This window comes from Callorhinus ursinus, unplaced genomic scaffold (assembly GCF_003265705.2).
Source record: "Callorhinus ursinus isolate GAN/ISIS: 27379988/994484 unplaced genomic scaffold, GSC_fseal_2.0 scaffold26, whole genome shotgun sequence".
Classification (NCBI taxonomy): Eukaryota; Metazoa; Chordata; class Mammalia; order Carnivora; family Otariidae; genus Callorhinus; species Callorhinus ursinus.
The window spans coordinates 452,090-470,177 of record NW_027397088.1 but is presented as its reverse complement, the minus strand read 5'-3'; the positions used below and the strand labels follow the sequence as shown (position 1 = coordinate 470,177).

The 18,088-nt window shown below is 48.3% G+C and overlaps 1 protein-coding gene across 3 annotated transcripts; it reads left to right on the top strand.

Annotated features, from left to right (window-relative positions):
- Positions 1–220: 220 nt before the first annotated feature.
- On the top strand, positions 221–14,189 carry ABCF1 (ATP binding cassette subfamily F member 1). Of its 3 annotated transcripts, none has more exons than XM_073877495.1 (25): positions 221–376; positions 3,942–3,988; positions 4,409–4,492; positions 4,627–4,753; positions 4,901–4,938; positions 5,023–5,130; positions 6,253–6,327; positions 6,413–6,529; positions 7,787–7,888; positions 8,265–8,387; positions 8,809–8,909; positions 9,007–9,092; positions 9,416–9,555; positions 9,641–9,789; positions 10,101–10,184; positions 10,376–10,500; positions 10,702–10,814; positions 10,954–11,125; positions 11,281–11,355; positions 11,447–11,517; positions 12,573–12,605; positions 12,690–12,858; positions 13,041–13,105; positions 13,192–13,264; positions 13,407–14,189. In XM_073877495.1, exons 1-25 carry the CDS (start codon positions 304–306, stop codon positions 13,571–13,573), a joined length of 2,517 nt encoding a protein of 838 aa, XP_073733596.1. In that variant the 5' UTR covers positions 221–303; the 3' UTR covers positions 13,574–14,189. The 3 variants fall into 3 exon arrangements, with proteins under 3 accessions (XP_073733596.1, XP_025746640.1, XP_073733597.1); XM_025890855.2 differs by having other exon boundaries at positions 4,624–4,753; XM_073877496.1 differs by having other exon boundaries at positions 236–376; positions 3,946–3,988; positions 4,624–4,753.
- The last annotated feature ends 3,899 nt before the right edge of the window (positions 14,190–18,088 follow it).

Genomic DNA, 18,088 nt, shown 5'->3' with positions numbered 1-18,088 from the left:
ATGCCTCTGCCCCTCCGCACTAGTCCGAAATTACTATGTTCAGTACTTAGTCATGCAGCGTCGTGGAGTCACCGGCTCAGGATTCCCCGACAGCCGTTAAGCGCTTTGTTGACGCTGTGGGACTAGGCGGACACCGGCTCCGCCCCGTCGCCGCAGGCACGCCCCCGAGATGACGGCGCGGCGCGCACGTGCACTGCCGAAGTACAGGGCCGGCAGTGGAGAGCCCGCCCCCTTCGGGACCCCACGCTGCCGGAAGCGGAAATAGCGCCCGGCGTCTCCAGAGTAGCTGTAACTGCCACCGCGATGCCGAAGGGACCCAAGCAGCAGGCGCCGGAACCCGAATGGATCGGGGATGGGGAGAGTACGAGCCCCACAGGTGAGGCTGATAGGCAGAGAACCAACGAGGGAGAAAAGGGGAGAAGAGAGTACGCGTGTTTTAGGAAGGGGTTACGGGGTGTGTGACAGACCGGGCCGTGAGGAGGGCCACTGCGCATGCGTATAATGGGGCCGGAAAGCGTTTACCCAGGCCGGGGGGAGTTGGGTGGGAGCGAAAGAAAAAGTGCCGGGCTGTCGCGAACGAGTTGCAGTGGGACTGGGCAAGAGACGAGGAAAAGCATATGGTGCCTTGGGAGAGATGGGGAGAAATGAGAAAGTCCTCCTTCTCTTTTGGACATCTTCCCCACCATACTGTATTCCACATTCCACAGGAATCTGTAAGCGGTGCCTCGATACCCCTCCCAGTGCGCGCTCATGCACGCACGCACACATACCGCGCCACCCACCTATACCCGCTCCGGAGCGAGAGGATGACTTCCTCTTGAGCTCTTGCATAATACACATCAGGCTCATCTGGAGCAAGAGTGTGGTATAGCTAGCTACTGGGTGTTGGAATGAGAGTTAAGGTTTACTTAAAAGTAGTGAATGTTTGTTGAGCAGCTGCTTTTAATCACGATATATATTGTGCTTGGGGGGCGGGGAGAAAAAAATAGGAAGACATGCTCCCAAATTTGAAGGCACTCCAAGGGGAGAGAAAATGGATACAAATAATTACTAGGTACACAGTGACTAATTTTTCAAGCATTCATTGGGTGCCTCTTGTATACCTGGTACTGTACAGAGAACTGGGAAAGTAGAGATAAAAAATAAGACTTGCCCCAAAGGGGCACCCAGTTTAATGGAGGGGACAGCATTAATCAGAAAGTAGTTGACAGAGTGATGAACGTGCTTGAGAATGCTGTGAGACTAGAGCAGAGAGGAGAAGCATCTATTCAGACAGATAGGGTAGGAATGTCCACAAAGCCTCTCAGGAATATGTGGTAGCTGAGTTGATTCTGGAAGGATCAGTGTGTGTTAGCCAGGGGAGGAGCATTCCAAGCAGAGAAAGAAGTCTGTGCAAAGGTAAAGACAGGTGAGCCTGGCTGGTTCCCAGTATTGGGTGACTAACGTGATGGGGTTGGAAAGATATGCGGGAGACAAATAATGGAAGACTTCATACACTATTCCAAAGACTTTAATCCTAAAGACATCTGATCTGATCAGCTCATCCTGACAACACTGAGCAGTGGAGAATGGCTTGAATTGGTCAAGATTGGAGGCAGGATGACCATAGAATAGGCTCTGGCGATGATTTAGGTGAGAAGTAGTAAGAGAGTAAGCCAAGGCAGTGAAGACTAAAGAGTTACTGAGGAAAGGGCGCCTGGGTGGCTCAGTTGGTTAAGCGACTGCCTTCAGCTCAGGTCATGATCCTGGAGTCCCGGGATCGAGTCCCACATCGGGCTCCCTGCTCAGCAGGGAGTCTGCTTCTCCCTCTGACCCTCTTCCCTCTCGTGCTTTCTATCTCTCATTCTGTCTCTCAAGTAAATAAATAAAAATCTAAAAAAAAAAAGTTACTGAGGAAATAATATTGAGCAGGTCTGAGAACTGAATGAAGGAAGAAGAAGAATGACACTCAAGTAACTCAGTGGGTAGTAGACTATTGCTTGAAATCAGGAATGGGCTGTAGGATTGGGAGTGGGAAGAGGTAAGATCAACTTTTGAATGCCAAGTTGGGGATTTCTGGGAAACTTCTAAAAGCAGATGGCAAGAAGAGAGATCTTAGGCTGGAAGTAAAGATACAGGTGTGTTGTTGAAACGTTGGATGCAGAGAAGTCTGCTAGGGAGAGTATGCAGATTGAAGCCAAAAGAGGACAGAAGACAGGAACCTGAAAGAACCTCAACCTTTCATTACTTCTTCTGCACATCTTTTCAACTCATGATGTGGGGATCAAATTTTGAAATATGTTCTGGATGGAAGACACAGATTAAGCAAAGACAGACTACGTATGCCTGGGAAGGAGAGGTTAATGTCCAGAACATAGGTGTGGGTAGGGAAACATAGCAGAAAAGATAGAATAGGACCCTTTTAGTTTGCAAAGCTTTAAATTACAGGGATTGTCCTTCGATGACTCCAGTTTTAGGTAGAGTAGATGTTCACTAAAATGGTGAGGAATCCTGAATAGTGGATTAGTATGGACTATATGGACTATATGGAATTTTAGCCTAAAAATACTTAATGTGGGGGACGCCTGGCAGTCTCAGTTGGCAGAAAATGTGACTCTTGATCTCGGGATCAGGAGTTCAAGCCCTACATTGGGCATGGAGTCTACCTTAAAAAAGAAAAAAAAGAGAGCTGGGGCACCTGGGTGGCTCAGTTGTTAAGCATCTGCCTTCGGCTCAGGTCATGGTCCCAGGGTCCTGGGATTGAGCCCCGCGTCGGGCTTCCTGCTCCGCAGGAAGCCTGCTTCTCCCTCTCCCACTCCCCCTGCTTGTGTTCCGTCTCTCGCTGTGTCTCTCTGTCAAATAAAAAAATAAAATCTTTAAAAAGAAAAATACTTAATGTGGTTGGTAGCAGAAAGCCTTCCTTCCTTCCTTCCTTCCTTTCTCTCTCTCTCTCTCTTTTTCTTTCTTTCTAGCTAAATGATTACAGGAGCGCTCCTGGATAGAACTGGATACCAGTGGATGGATGGGATTGTTTGGAGGGGAACATGATGGTGGGTAGGCCTGGACAGGAAGAGAACTTGTGAGGCTCCTGGTTGCGTCCCTGTCTGATGGGGGCAGGGAGAGAGGAAGTTAGGCAGAGTAGTAGAGGGAGTTGCCTTCAGGGAAACAGGGTTGGATAGAACGCAGGGGCTGGAATTTGTTCAGTTAGTCAGGTTTTATATAGGACATCCCACTTTGGTCCATGGGAACCCAAGCCAGACAGTCTGTCAGGTTGTTCTCTGGGGTGAAACACTGATGTACAGACAGTTAAATAAAACGCAGTGTGATTTGTGCTAGAATGTTATGTGAGCAGAGCAGGTGGGGCATAGACCCAGATACTTGTTTACTTACCAGAGAGCTCTGTTTACATGATCCTGTGCTTTTCACAAATGATACAGGAAACTGAATTTATAATATTTTTTGTCCTACTTTTCTCCTCATGGGTGGCAGGGGTGGGGAGAGGGGACCTTCTCTTCCAGTATATTCTGAGTTAATAAATTGTACCACTAGTGCAACTAATTTTGCCAAGCTAAAAATATAGGAGTCATTGGGGCACCTGGCTGGCTCAGTCGGTGGAGTGTAGGACTCTTGATCTCGGGGTTGTGGGCTTGAGCCCCATGGTGGGTATAGAGATTACTTAAAAATAAATAAAATAATAAATAAATAAAATCTTTAAAAAACAAAAAACACAGGAGTCCACTCTGAATATTGTGACTGCTTCCCACCTCTGTCTCTGCCATATGAATTCTCCTTCTCCCTTCCACTGCCACCAAGGCACCATTGTCTTTTGTGGGACAGTGCAGATGCCTAGAGAATGATAGAAAATAGTAAAATAGGGTGGAGTCACTGAGAGCTTTGCAGGGAAGGTCGTGCTGCTTTGGAATTTGTAGATAAGCATTCACAATGTCTGCTTAACCTTCTAGACAGAGTGGTGAAGAAGGGGAAGAAGGACAAAAAGACCAAAAAAACGGTGAGGAAATGAGGGTTGTGGGTGAGAAATGACCATGGGTGTTTCCAATCAAAATAAGGCCATGTGGGGCGCCTGGGTGGCTCAGTTGGTTAAGTATCTGCCTTCAGCTCAGGTCATGTTGATCTCAGGGTCCTGGGATCGAGTCCTGCATCGGGCTCCCTGCTCAGCGGCGAGTCTGCTTCTCCCTCTCCTTCTGTGATCTCTCTCACTTTTGCTCTCTCAAATAAATAAAATCTTAAAAAAAAAAAAAAAAGAATATGGCCATGTGAAGGAGGCGGGGGGTTCAAGGGAGGAGGAAGGATTTTGTCAAGAGAGGAAGGAAGGTGAGAGTGGACTGGAGGGTCATTGGGCCTGTGTGTGGCAGAGAAGGGCTTGGTTGGTCTCAGAGACACATTTACCTATATCTAAATTCCTTTGCAGTTCTTTGAGGAGCTAGCTGTAGAAGACAAACAGGCTGGGGAAGAAGAGAAAGTGCTCAAGGAGAAGGAGCAACAGCAACAGCAGGTTCAAGTGTCAGGGGATCCATCCACCAACCCCTGCCTAGCTCACATTCGTTCCCTGAGCTCATGGGGAACTCTGGGGCAGAGATGCAGCAGGGGACTGGGCTTCATTGTCTTACTCTGTTTTCCTTTCAGCAGCAAAAAAAGAAACGAGACACCCGAAAAGGCCGGCGGAAGAAGGATGTGGATGATGATGGAGAAGAGAAAGAGCTCATGGAGCGTCTTAAGAAACTCTCTGTGCCAGCCAGTGATGAGGAGGATGAGGGTAAATGACCTGAGGAGAAATGGGTTCTCAGAATCCCTGAATCATGAATAGTAAAGTGCCTCGTTCCTTGATCTTTGAGTTGGATTAGACTGAAGAACCAGACATTATAATCATTTCCTACCTCATCGTCTCCCCTTATCATTTCAGTCCCTGCCCCCATACCCCGAGGAGGGAAGAAAACTAAGGTAAGCCATCTGTGTTGTAAACAGGGACCCCAAGGGGGCAGCCTTGACCATCCCACTGACTTCTCCGGCCCTTTCATTCTCTAGGCTGGTAATGTTTTTGCAGCCCTGATTCAGGATCAGAGTGAGGGTGAGGAGGAAGAAGAAAAACATCCTCCTAAGCCTGCCAAGCTGGAGAAGAATCGGATCAATAAGGTAAACTGGCAGCTCTGCTGGTCACTCCCACCCCATATAGCGCCTTCTGGCTGTGGTGTGGTAATTCCCTTGCCTTTTTCCCTGCTTTTATTTATTTAAATTATTATTTTTTTAAGATTTTATTTTTAAGTAATCTCTACACCCAAGTGGGGCTTGAACTCACAACCCTGAGATCAGGAGTCAGATGCTCCACTGACTGAGCCAGCCAGGCCCCCCTTTTCCTGCTTTAAACCAGTTCTTGTAGGGACTTCTGGGTGGTTCAGTTGGGTAAGCATCCAGCTCTTTATCTCAGCTCAGGTCTTGGTCTCACGGTTGTGGGTTCAAGCCCCGTGAGTTCAAGCCCTGCTTTGGGCTCCATACTGGTCATGAATCTTGCTAATTAATAAGTAAATAAATATATACATACATCCATACATACATACAAACTAACTAGATCTTCTAGGTCTGTCTCACTGACACTATCAAATTAGCTTTTTAATATCTCTTCTCATCACTCAGAAGTCTGTAATGATTCTGTGGCCTTCAGACTCAAAATCTGAAACAAAGGGCCTCAAGTCTTTGCTCTTCCACTTGGACCCTTCTGCAGGGTTACTTGGGATTCTTCCATGTGTATGTTTTAGATCAGCCTGTTCATGCTTCAGCATTCATTTCTATGTCTTTTGAAGCATTTTTTGGAGGTTTTTGTTTGTTTTAAGTAATTTTTACATCCAATTACATCCAAAACCCCGAAGTCAAGAGTCGTGTGCTCTACCGACTGAGCCAGCCAGGCGCCCTGAAGCCTTTCTTTGTTCTTTATGCTGTGTCTTCCCTTTTCCTTTGAATGCCTTTTCCAAGCTCAGCATCCATTATCTCCTCTCAAAATTTGCCCTCCCAAAGCCCTCCAGTGCCAGTGCCACCCCACCCACATTGCTTGCTTTCCTGATTTCACGGTCCTTTAGCTTTGCTGACATCATCTAATTAGCTCTTCACTGTTTCATCTGAAGCCGGAAGCTAGGGTTTTCCTAGAGCTCGTTTTGTCTTCAGCAGCACTCGGTATAGTTAATTCCCAGTTCTAGATTCCTTAGAAATGCTTAGTAAACAACAAGGTAGTAAATTAATTTTCTGTCTGTGTGTGTTCTCCAGGCTGTATCTGAGGAACAACAGCCTGGGCTGAAGGGCAGAAAGGGCAAGGAAGAGAAGTCAAAGGGGAAGGCCAAGGTGAGGGAGCATTGGCAGGAGGAGGGTCCCCTGCTGGGTCTCAGGAATTCGAACATTTCATCAGACCTACTGTCTTCCCTGTTAGCCTCACAGTAAATTTGCCGCTCTGGACAATGAAGAGGAGGAGGAGGAAGAAGAAGAAATAACAAAAGAGAAGGAGCCACCCAGACAGGGGAAGGAGAAGGCCAAGAAAGCAGAGCAGGTGTGTATTTTGGTGTTGGGAAAAGATGAGCTGAGGGACTAGCACTCTGTGGCCCTTGGTTTGGGGAGGGGAAGAGAATCTGGGGGTGTTTCTACTACTACAGGAGTTGACAAGCATCTGTAAAGGGCTACGTAGTAAATATTTCTGGCTTTGTGGACCACGTACAATCTCTGATGCATACTCTTTTTTTAAAAACGACTCTTTGGGGCACCTGGGTGGCTCAGTCGGTTGAGCGACTGCCTTCGGCTCAGGTCATGATCCTGGAGTCCCTGGATCGAGTCCCGCGTCGGGCTCCCTGCTCAGCGGGGAGTCTGCTTCTCCCTCTGACCCTCCCCCCTCTCGTGTGCTCTCTCTCTCAAATAAATAAAATCTTTAAAAAAAAATAAAATAAATAAAAAAAAATAAAAACGACTCTTTGAAAATGTGTGGCTCAGGTGGTTAAGCGTCTGCCTTCAGCTCAGGTCATGATCCCAGGGTCCTGGGATCGAGTCCCGCATCGGGCTCCCTGCTCCTTGGGAGCCTGCTTCTCCCTCTGCTTCTCTCTCTCTCTCTCTCCCCCTCCCCTCCCCCTCTGTCTCATGAATAAATAAATAAAATCTTTAAAAAAAAAATGTAAAACCATTCTTAGCTTGTAGGCCATATAAAAATAGGCATCAGGTAAGGTTTGGCCCATGCCCCATTCAGCTCTTGATTCAGAGAGGAAAGGACCGTGGTGTTAGCCTCAGATGATCTGGGTTCTGGCTCTGCCATTCACCAGCTGTGTGACCTTTGCACCTCGGGGGCGGGGGGGCGCAGTTGTCTGTGTGATCTAGTGATTTCTGAGGTCCCTGCACCTCTAGCACTTTCTGATTCTGGATTCACGTAGATTACTCGGTGCTGTATGTTAGGATTCCTGGACCTTTTCTTTGCATGTTAGCATGTAAGCCACAGAAACTCATTTGATACATGAAGAAAGGAACCTGTTTCATTTATTCCTCTCCCCCCCCAGTGGTATGGGTAGTTAAATTTGTAGGTATGTAGAATTGTTAATATTTTATACATGCACGTTCATACCATTTATTTATATTATTCCTGGTGGCAGAAGTGGCTGAAGGACTCGAGGGAGCCCAGGGGTGTGTATGAGAGCGAGAGGACCCAGCAAGATATTTCAGGACGTGGGTGGAGAAGGAACAAGCTGTGGGACTGGGTGAATGACATGAAATCTGGGTTCTAGAAGGAGTCTCTTGTTTTTTTTTTATCACCCCCTGGTTCTCACAGGGTTCAGAGGAAGAAGAAGAGGAAGAAGAGGAAGGGGAGTCTAAGGCTGATGATCCTTATGCTCACCTTAGCAAAAAGGAGAAGAAAAAGCTAAAGAAACAGGTAAGACCTTGGTCTAAGTTAGGAGCATTTGATTTTTTTAATATTTCAGTGGGGTTGAGTCGTGCACCTGGCTGGCTCAGTTGTTAGAGCATGCGACTCTTGTTCTTGGGGTTGTAACTTCAAGCCCCACCTTGGGCATAGAGATTACTTAAAATCTTTAGAAACATGTATTTTCAAATAGGGGACATCTGAATTGGGAGGGCAAGAAAAGAGAGCTTCGGGGGTTACTGCAAGAAAAACAATTGGAGTAAGGAAAGAAGTGTATCCTGTTAGCTTTTTTTTTTTTTTTTTTTTTTTGGTGGCTGATGACATGTGGCTGTGTTGTGACGGATAACTGGCAGACAGTGGCCTCATAAGTGATTTCCTTCCTTCTCAGATGGAGTACGAGCGCCAGGTGGCTTCATTAAAAGCAGCCAATGCTGCTGAAAATGATTTCTCCGTGTCCCAAGCAGAGATGTCCTCCCGCCAAGCCATGTTAGAAAATGCATCTGACATTAAGGTAAGGCCTGAGGGGGCTCCCACCCAACCATTTTGCTCAGGGAAGTGCCACCTTTCCCTGAGCGGCCATGGCAGCCGAGGGAGTAAGGTATGAGTGGCTTAGTCCACTGGAAGAAAGCCTGGAGGTGTGTTCCATACCTTGAGTTCTGCCACCTTCAGCGAGAAAATAAGAAAACCAACAGAAATAGAGGGGCCCCCCCTCGGGGGCGAAGTAGGGTGGGATGGGCTAGACTGGCTTAGAATCTGGGAGACTCCTGTCCAAAGCAGTGGACGGGAAGGAGACCAGCGTGGTGAGGAGAGGGTCGTGCTGCAGCTGTCTGTCAGAGGCTTCCCAGCAGAGAGAAAGTTGCAGCTGCTGTGTGAGAGGGGGGCTCTCGTATACTTGTTCCTTCCCTCTGCCACTGTTTCCCTGATGACTACAGCTGGAAAAGTTCAGCATCTCGGCCCACGGCAAGGAGTTATTTGTCAACGCAGACCTGTACATTGTAGCTGGCCGCCGCTACGGACTCGTGGGGCCCAATGGGTGAGGAGAGGGGCTGGAGCTGTAAAGGGGAAGGGGCTGGAAGGAAAGTAAGAGATTTTTCAGGGGTGGCTTGGTCTCAGTAGTTCTCATTCCCCAGCAAGGGCAAGACCACTCTCCTCAAGCATATCGCCAACCGGGCCTTGAGCATCCCTCCCAACATCGACGTGCTGCTGTGTGAGCAGGGTGAGGCCAGTGGTGGGACAGGGGCTGGTGGGGGAGGTGAAACGGGTCTGAAGGGTGGGCAGTTGGGGGAGAAGAGTCAACCAAGAATAGAAGAAATTGTGGTTATGGAGTGGGAAGGGCTCTGGGGGAGATTGGGGACAGGGAGATGGATGCTAAGGAGAGGAGAGATTAGAGAATATTTTATTTGGAACAAGTACAAAGTGTTGGGCACGGTCAGGCAAACCAGAAATAGAGCTGAAGGAAAGAAGGAATGGGAGTCTTGGCTCTCTGGGCGACCTGTCTGTTCTCCCCTTACCCCGCATGGTTCTCCCCTTACCCCCCAGAGGTGGTAGCAGATGAGACACCAGCTGTGCAGGCTGTTCTTCGAGCCGACACCAAGCGATTGAAGCTGCTGGAAGAGGAGCGACGGCTCCAGGGGCAGCTGGAGCAGGGAGACGACACAGCTGCTGAGAGGCTAGAGAAGGTAGAGGAGATGGCGCAGGGGACATGGGCTAAGTCTTGGGGGTTTCTGGAACCTTCGGACATGTGTCCTCTTCTCCCTCCTCCAGGTGTATGAGGAATTGCGGGCGACCGGGGCAGCAGCTGCAGAGGCCAAAGCCCGGCGGATCCTGGCTGGTCTGGGCTTCGACCCTGAAATGCAGAATCGGCCCACACAGAAGTTCTCGGGGGGTTGGCGCATGCGTGTCTCCCTGGCCAGGTGGGCCACCCACATCACCACCCTCCCCCTTCCAGCCTCCATCTGCTGGGGGGCTTTCCCTTCTTCCTGTTCTAAGGCCAGGAGGGAGTTTTAAGGCTTTCTGCTTCCTCCCATATCGTCTGCATTGTCAGACTCAAGATCTTTCCTCCCTACCTGGTAGTACATTTTCAACGACATCTCCTGCACAGTAGCTTCTCTGCGGAGAGATGGGGAAGGAGTGTTCATGGTCTCACCTACCAGAGGCTTTTGTGGGGTTTTCTGAGCAAAGACCTTCCTACCCCGAGCCTACATTCTGCCACCCCACCCTCTAGGGCGCTGTTCATGGAACCCACGCTGCTGATGTTGGATGAGCCCACTAACCACCTGGACCTCAATGCTGTCATCTGGCTCAATAAGTGCGTCACCCTCGATTACAGTCCTCGTACCCTTGGTTCCCATCCTGTCCTGTCTCCTCTCGCTGTTCACACTCTATCCTTACCGTCTGGCACTTCCTCTTTTCCTCCCTGTTTTCGTTGTCTGTCTGCTTCCCCTGACTTAACCCTAACCTGACCGTTGTGACATGTCCACACTCTTTTCTAAAACCCAGCTACCTCCAGGGCTGGCGGAAGACATTGCTCATCGTCTCCCATGACCAGGGCTTCCTGGATGATGTCTGCACCGATATTATCCATCTTGATGCCCAGCGGCTCCATTACTATCGGGGCAATTACAGTAAGTAGGATCATTTGTAGGAGGAGGAAAGAGATGAGGCCTCAAGGAAAGGCCTCAGAGGAAGGCCGCCTAGGGATGTGGTGATAAGCTAAGTCTTCAGAGTCTAGACAGTAATGCCCCCGTCTGTCCTTACTGGTCCCAGTTGTCCCTCTGCTCGGGAGAAAAACAGCGGTTGATGCCCATCCTCCTTTTCTGCTGTAGTGACCTTCAAGAAGATGTATCAGCAGAAGCAGAAAGAACTGCTGAAGCAGTACGAGAAGCAGGAGAAAAAGCTGAAGGAGCTAAAGGCAGGCGGCAAGTCCACCAAGCAGGCGGTGAGCACCTGAGGATCATCCTGGCCTGGGGAGGGGCTCTTCTCTCAGCACAGAGAAAGGGGGGCCTCTGGGACACCGCCCTTCATTTCAGGGACTGCTGTGAAGGGTGCGGATTTCTCCTTTTTCCCTTCCTTTCCAGGAAAAGCAGACAAAGGAAGCCCTGACTCGAAAGCAGCAGAAATGCCGGAGGAAAAACCAGGATGAGGAATCACAAGAGGCTCCGGAGCTCCTGAAGCGCCCCAAGGAGTACACTGTGCGCTTCACTTTCCCCAACCCCCCGCCGCTCAGCCCTCCTGTGCTGGGTCTGCACGGTGAGTGGCTGCAGAGTCCGGCAGCACGGGGCGCGAGCACGTGCACCCCGCGTCCTCCACCCAGCATGGGAGTCATTCCTCTTCTCCAAGGCCAGGACAGGACCTTCAGGGTAACCCTGAACAGGAAGTGAATCACTTCTTTTCCTGGTTCTCAGGTGTCACGTTTGGTTATGAGGGGCAGAAACCACTCTTCAAGAATCTGGATTTTGGCATTGACATGGACTCCAGGAGTGAGTTGGTGTCGGGTGCTTGGGGATGGGGAGCTGGACCGCAGGGACAATTTCTGGGGCCCTCTTTAACTCCCTGTCTTCCTCCCTGCAGTCTGCATCGTGGGCCCCAACGGCGTGGGGAAGAGCACCCTGCTCCTGCTGCTGACAGGCAAGCTGACCCCAGTAAGTCCTGGAGCCGGGACAGGTGTGAAAAGGCGGTGTTCACCAGGTGCTAGAATCAGGGCGCCCCCTTCTGTGCTGGAGATTTTAATACAGCACTCCTCACCGAGGCCTCACTGTCCTGAGAGGTGCTGCAGAGGAGAACGCCGTAGATGGGCGTGGTGGGGGAGAGCCAGGGGAGGGCTTGGACTGGGGGTGCCCCTCCCCCATGTGTGTCTTGGTTACACGAGAAATGCAAGTCCACTGTAGAATGCTTAGAAATTGCATAAGTCAGAGGAAGCTCTAGAGATCGCTGGTATTAATTTTGATGGATTGCTTTTTCTTTTTCCTCTGCAAATGTGCATATAATTTTTTTTAACCAAAATGGGCTCTCAGATGAATTGTTTTACAGCTAGTTCTTTCAGGTAACGTACATTAAGCATTTTTCCATGCCAGTAGTTATCTGCGTCTTTTGTGGGTCTGCTATGATTTATTTGATGTCAGTCACTTCGATCATTTCTGTTTTTTTCACTGAAGGTCAGTTGTATAGTAAATACTCTTAGTGTATGTGTTCATGAACGTAGTGTTTTTTTAGAATATCCTCCTTAGATTCGCTTTCAGCACTTTTACAGCACACTGCCATACCATGTTTTAGATTGGTTGTGGCCCTCTCTACTCCCTCCAGGAAAGTGTTGAGAAGGGCCCTTTTCTTCACACACCACAGGGTGTTTTTAGGTCCTCTCACAAACTGTCTCTTAACCCTTATTTGAGGCTGAAAAAGATGCCATTGGTGGGTCTTCCTGGGTGGGAAGGGGGTGTTCTTTGGTTGTGGTCAGTCCCCTCCTGGTTCTGAATCTGTGCTTTTTGTCTCCCCTCTTTATTCTCCCTTCACTCCTCTTTGGCTCTGTACTCTTCTCTTTTCCCGGGTGTGCCGTTGTCACATTAGGGAGAACATCTGGGTTCCCTTTCCTGCATGGACTACCGATTTTGGTATCTGTCTCCCCTCCAGAAAAGTTGGGATGTGGAGCGGCAGCACCTCTCCCCTTTCCCTTATCTTCCCACGTATTTTTTCCTTGCAGACTCGTGGAGAAATGAGAAAGAACCACCGGCTGGTAAGTTGGCTTTGGAAATTAAGGAATAAAGAATCTGAGAGAGGAAGTATGATTTTCACAGACCACCTCCCCTCTCTTGGGCAGAAAATTGGCTTCTTCAACCAGCAGTACGCAGAGCAGCTGCGCATGGAGGAGACGCCCACTGAGTATCTGCAGCGGGGCTTCAACCTGCCCTACCAGGATGCCCGGAAGTGCCTGGGCCGCTTTGGCCTTGAGAGTCACGCCCACACCATCCAGATCTGCAAACTCTCTGGTACCACTGTAGCGGGCTAGGGAAGGTGTCGTCCCCCTTAATTTTCACACTTCCAGACTATACTTCAAGTCAGAAGAGAGGAGGGGCTACGACTTGGGGAATCTCTGCATACACATGTTCAGCTTACCTTCAGAAACATAAGGCAGTGAAGTGTGATGGCCCTCCTCTTTCCTTTGCTACAGGTGGGCAGAAAGCCCGAGTTGTGTTTGCTGAGCTGGCTTGTCGGGAGCCTGATGTCCTCATCTTGGTGAGTGAGGTGGACTGCAGGAGGGGCTAAATGTGACAGTAATGAAAGGAATTGTAATGCTTGGTCATGGAACGTCTCCTCCGTAGGATGAACCCACCAATAACTTGGACATCGAGTCTATTGATGCTCTCGGGGAAGCCATCAATGAATACAAGGGCGGTAAGTTGGCTCAGGGTGCGCCCTCTTCCTTTCCTTGGGGACCAGGCTGTAGTGTCCTTTCGCCAGAGCTCCCTTCTTTCAGGTTCTGATTCCCCTCTACCGCCTCCCTCCCTGCCCTCCATTCTCTCATCTTTTTTCAAAGCTGTGATTGTTGTCAGCCACGATGCCCGACTCATCACAGAAACCAACTGCCAACTGTGGGTGGTGGAGGAGCAGAGTGTTAGCCAGATCGATGGTGACTTCGAGGACTATAAGCGGGAAGTGTTGGAGGCCCTGGGCGAAGTCATGGTCAACAGACCCCGAGAGTGAGTTTTCCTTCTTGGAAGTCTCCTGAACGACAAGCTTGCGTGGCCTACAAGTCCCCTGTTGTCTCCCTTTCTCCGCTTGGACACCTTCCTCTGGTCTGCAGCTGACCCAGCAGCCACTCAGGCACAGGAAGGCGGAGCATGATCTTGATGTGACCAGGGTACCACTTTGATCGGTTCCTTGTCTCTGAAAGACCAGTCTGTTTCAGTTTTCTTCAGATAACTAAGCTAGCCTTATCACTGACGTCCCTCCGTATACACAGAGGTGACCTGCATTGTGTAGGCCTCATCCAGCCAAGCTTAAGTAGCCAGTTGTCTCGAGATGCTTTTATCATTAAGAACCCTGCCTCTGGTCCACCTGAAAGCTTCAGGCCCAGCTGGCCTCCTGGTCTTTGAGCGGCGCTGCCCATTTCTGGTGGATTTAATGTTGACTCACGGACACCGACAGCTGTTTCAGTGCAGTGCTGGAGGCAGGTTCTGAGGCCTGTGCTATTACTCAGCCCAGGGTTTGGTGCCTGCAGTCACTTGTCCAGTTGGGGACTTGGGGGCAGGAAAGAATTGCCACTCAACTTGAATCTCCCTTTACAAGGGGAAGAAATAAAGGAGTTGTTGCCACCCTATCGCTGTTTGGAGATTTCGTGGGAATTGGGACAGCTTTTGGTCTGTTTCCTGGCAGCATTCGGTATCCACTCTTCCCCACTAATACCGATGGCCCTAACTTGCAGTCTTAATGCATTTTAGATGGTGCTTGCTGTTTGAGGGGCCTCCCTCCCTTCCTCCAACCCTTCAGACAGGAAGGAAAAGGTTCATCTCTCCCATCAGGGACTCTTGGGCCTCTCACTGTCCAAGCTGTGCCCTGTGGCAGAGCACCGATCCTCTCTAAAGTTTCTGAGTCAGCCATCGTGTACAGCACCGTGGGGTATACAAAAAGGAAAAGACAAGGTCTGCGTCCATCAGTAGTCTGGCTACAGAAGACTTAGAAAATGAGACTTGAGCGTGAAGGTGATTTAGTTAGTTGCCAAATGTGTGGTACTCTAGATTCTATAAGTTGCCAAATGCTCGTAGAAGGGAAAGATTATCCAGAACTTGATTATTTGACTGACAGGATCACTTCAGGGTGGGCCTTTTATTTTTATTTTTTTTTTAAAGATTTTATTTATTCATTTGAGAGAGAGAGAAAGAGAGAGCACGAGAGGGAAGAGGGTCAGAGGGAGAAGCAGACTCCCCGCTGAGCAGGGAGCCCGATGCGGGACTCGATCCCGGGACTCCAGAATCATGACCTGAGCCGAAGGCAGTCGCCCAACCAACCGAGCCACCCAGGTGCCCAGGGTGGGCCTTTTAAAAAAGAAGAATTTGAATAATGAGAGAACAGGGAGCCATTTTTAGAATCTAGGAAAAGAGCAGACTGAAGGCCTGGAAAGAAGAAAAAACTATTTTGGGAGTTAATGAGAAAGAATGGCTGGTGTGGCCATTTTTCTTGCTAGAGTTAGTTCGGAGAGGTAGCTTTGGAAAATAACCAGTGGTGAGTGGTTGGTGAGTTTAGGTGGGTTTAGGTGGTGGTGTGACTATTAGAAGCGTGTGAAGTGGAGCCCATGACTTGTTGCAAGTGAGGTAACTAAATGCTGAAGTGGGCTGCGGGAGGGATGGGGAGGAAAGGACGGGGGAGAGGCGTGGGGACTGGGGAGAATTCTAGAAGAGAGTGAGCTGATGTGTCCAGCTCTGGAGGGAATATGAGGAGCTGTTTGGTTAAGACTTAGCGTGAACACCTATTTTTGGTGAACTGTTTTTTGACCAAGTGAATAAATAATGGGCCTGAAGGACAGATTTTATATTGGAAGTGCAGGTTTGGTGTGGAGATACCATTGTTGGGAAACGTCTCAAATTAGAGGGGAACCATCCCTTTTATGGAATTTGAGGGGAAAAAAATCAGGGTCTTGAACCAAGCACCTGAGTGAGATGTTTCATGTAAAGTAATTTCCACACATCTGTGAAGTAAATCTGTCACAGGACAGTGGGAGCCAGGGTTCAAGTCCACTTACTAATGGCATGATGTTGGACAGGTTACTTCACCTCTTGGCACCTGTTTCCTCATCTGTGAAATGAAGATGATAAAAAATACCTATCTCATAGAGTTATTAAGGGATTAGATATGTAATTATTTTGTAAAATGCTTTAAATTTTTTGCTTTTGTTACACGCTTCACGTTACATGCTACACTTAAAATTTTCAGTTCACTAGTCTAGAGGAGATGATACGTAAAATACGTAGGACTGTTATTTATAAAATGAATGCTGAAATTTTGCATTTCAAGTTTTTGATCACTAATTTCACTACAAGTACTTCAGATGCTCCAAAATAGCTCCTGTCCATGGATGCAAATTGCACTTTTTCCTTCAATATACATAATAATGGAATTACTAATAATGCACTTAAATATGGGCCAAAGGCCCCTCCTCCTCCTCCAAAAAAAAAAAGCAACATAGAAATTAAATTCAAAAACAAAACAAAAAAAAGCAAAAAAGAAAAATTAAATGCAAGAAGAACAAAAACGGTGTGCCTGGATGGCTTAGTCAGTTGAATGTCCAACTCTTGATTTTGGGTCAGGTTGTGATCTTAGGGTTGTGAGATCGAGCCCTGCGTTGGGCTTCCCGCCCAGCACAGAGTCTGCTTGGGATTCTCTCTCTCCCTCTGCCCCTCCTCCTGCTTGTGTGTGCACACACAAGTGCACAGTCTTTCTCTCTGTCTCAAATAAATAAATCTTTTAAAAACATACACAGTTTACATGGTACAGTATATATGGGTAACCCAAAGCCTGGAAAATGGAATTTCGTTAACAGAATTAAATATTCTTATTCATAAGCAACTTTTGTTATCTATAAGTCATGCACTAATGTCCATAATAAGTACCATAGAAATGTTTTTGAAAAGCAGAGTCTTCTGCACACCTTCCTAATGAAATGAAGACTCAGAGGACAGTGACCTGCCCACAGTGACCCACCCTCAACAGAGAGGGTTGTTGCTGATATGATGGCTGTTTTTTTGGTATGTTTTTTTGTTTTTATGATGGCCCTTATTTATCTGACTCCAGTATCCTGGACCACTTCGCTCTTTGTGTAAAATGTGGACAAGGTGACCAAAGCATGAGTCCTGGAGGGGCATGAGAACCAGGATAGCACTGTTTTAGGAACACACGGGGGTTTTAGGGAATAGTGTCATATTACAATTGGAAAAGTGAAAACCAGGAGAGAGCCCTGTGGCCATCCAGCACTCAGAGGAGGCCGGGGAGTGTCTGAAATTGCCATCGTGTGGCCAGTGCTAAGTGCAACGTCGGAGACACTTGAACTAGCTGCTCTAGGGTAGTGGTTTTCAAAGTGTCCCAGGCCAGCAGCATGAGCATCACCTGGGAGTCTGTTAGTGCAAAGATAGGAACTCCGGTGCCTTTAGAGCATGTCAAAGGAAACATGGTGCTAGGAAAGTAGGGGGTCATCTTTAAATCTCGTGAATAAGGAAGACATCTCAGGAAGTAATGTTAAAGCCAAGGCCCGAAGGTGGTGAAGAAACTAGGTGAGTGGGAAAGAAGGGCCCTAGGGAATGTGCAGAGGCCCTGAAGCTGGGAGGAGCTTGACATAGGCAAGATACGTGGCTTGAACTTAAGCAGGGGGGCCAGGACACTCCAGGCTTGTAAGCCTTGATGGGGGTGGGCCACAATTTGAGGAGCAACAGGAGACCACTGGCATCTGCACGGTGGTGAGAATTGATCTGTTCTCATTTTTACAAAAATTGTCCTGGTTGCTGGGTGGAGGACACAGGAGATACTGAGAGAAGGGTTGAGCCTTGGAAAAGAGCTACCCTTCTTCCTCTAAGGAAGAAAATGTAGACTCATATTTTCAGGTGAAGGGGAAATGGTGCTCACATTGAATGGGGCTCACTCAGGAGTTGTGGTGCCAGATGAGCAGCAGTAAGTGTTGAGTTGGTGTTAGCAATTTGTACTGAGCCAGGATGGTAGGATTTCGTGTTTTTGCAACATTAGGTTTACCGCCCAAGAGTAGGAATGGGAGAACTAGAGCAATGATTATCCAGAATTGGAGATGGAACTGGTGTGCCTGGGGAGGGATTGACAGAATGTTTACAGCGGGAAGGGTATTTTGAGGGGACGGGGGTGGATGGGAGCAGAAAGAACAGACCAGCTGCAACGGAGAGAAGTGCCTGTGGGGACTTGTTGAAGGTGTGGAAATGGGCCAGTGGCTGAAATGTAGATGATCAGCCTTGTCCAAAAAAAAAAAAAAACTCTTAACAGGTTACTTTGGATTTTCATGCAGAATTTGAAAGAAAAATGGCTGAACTCATTTTTAAATTAAAATAGAAAAAACTTTTGAGTTCTCTTTAAAGGTTCTTGTGGCCTGATGCCAGAGATAGAAACACAAGTCAGAGAATGACCCACTAGGTCGTGACATGTTTGTTCACTTTTTCCACTTGAGATGGGTACTGCCTGTTTTTTAAAAAAAAAACTTTTCTTAAA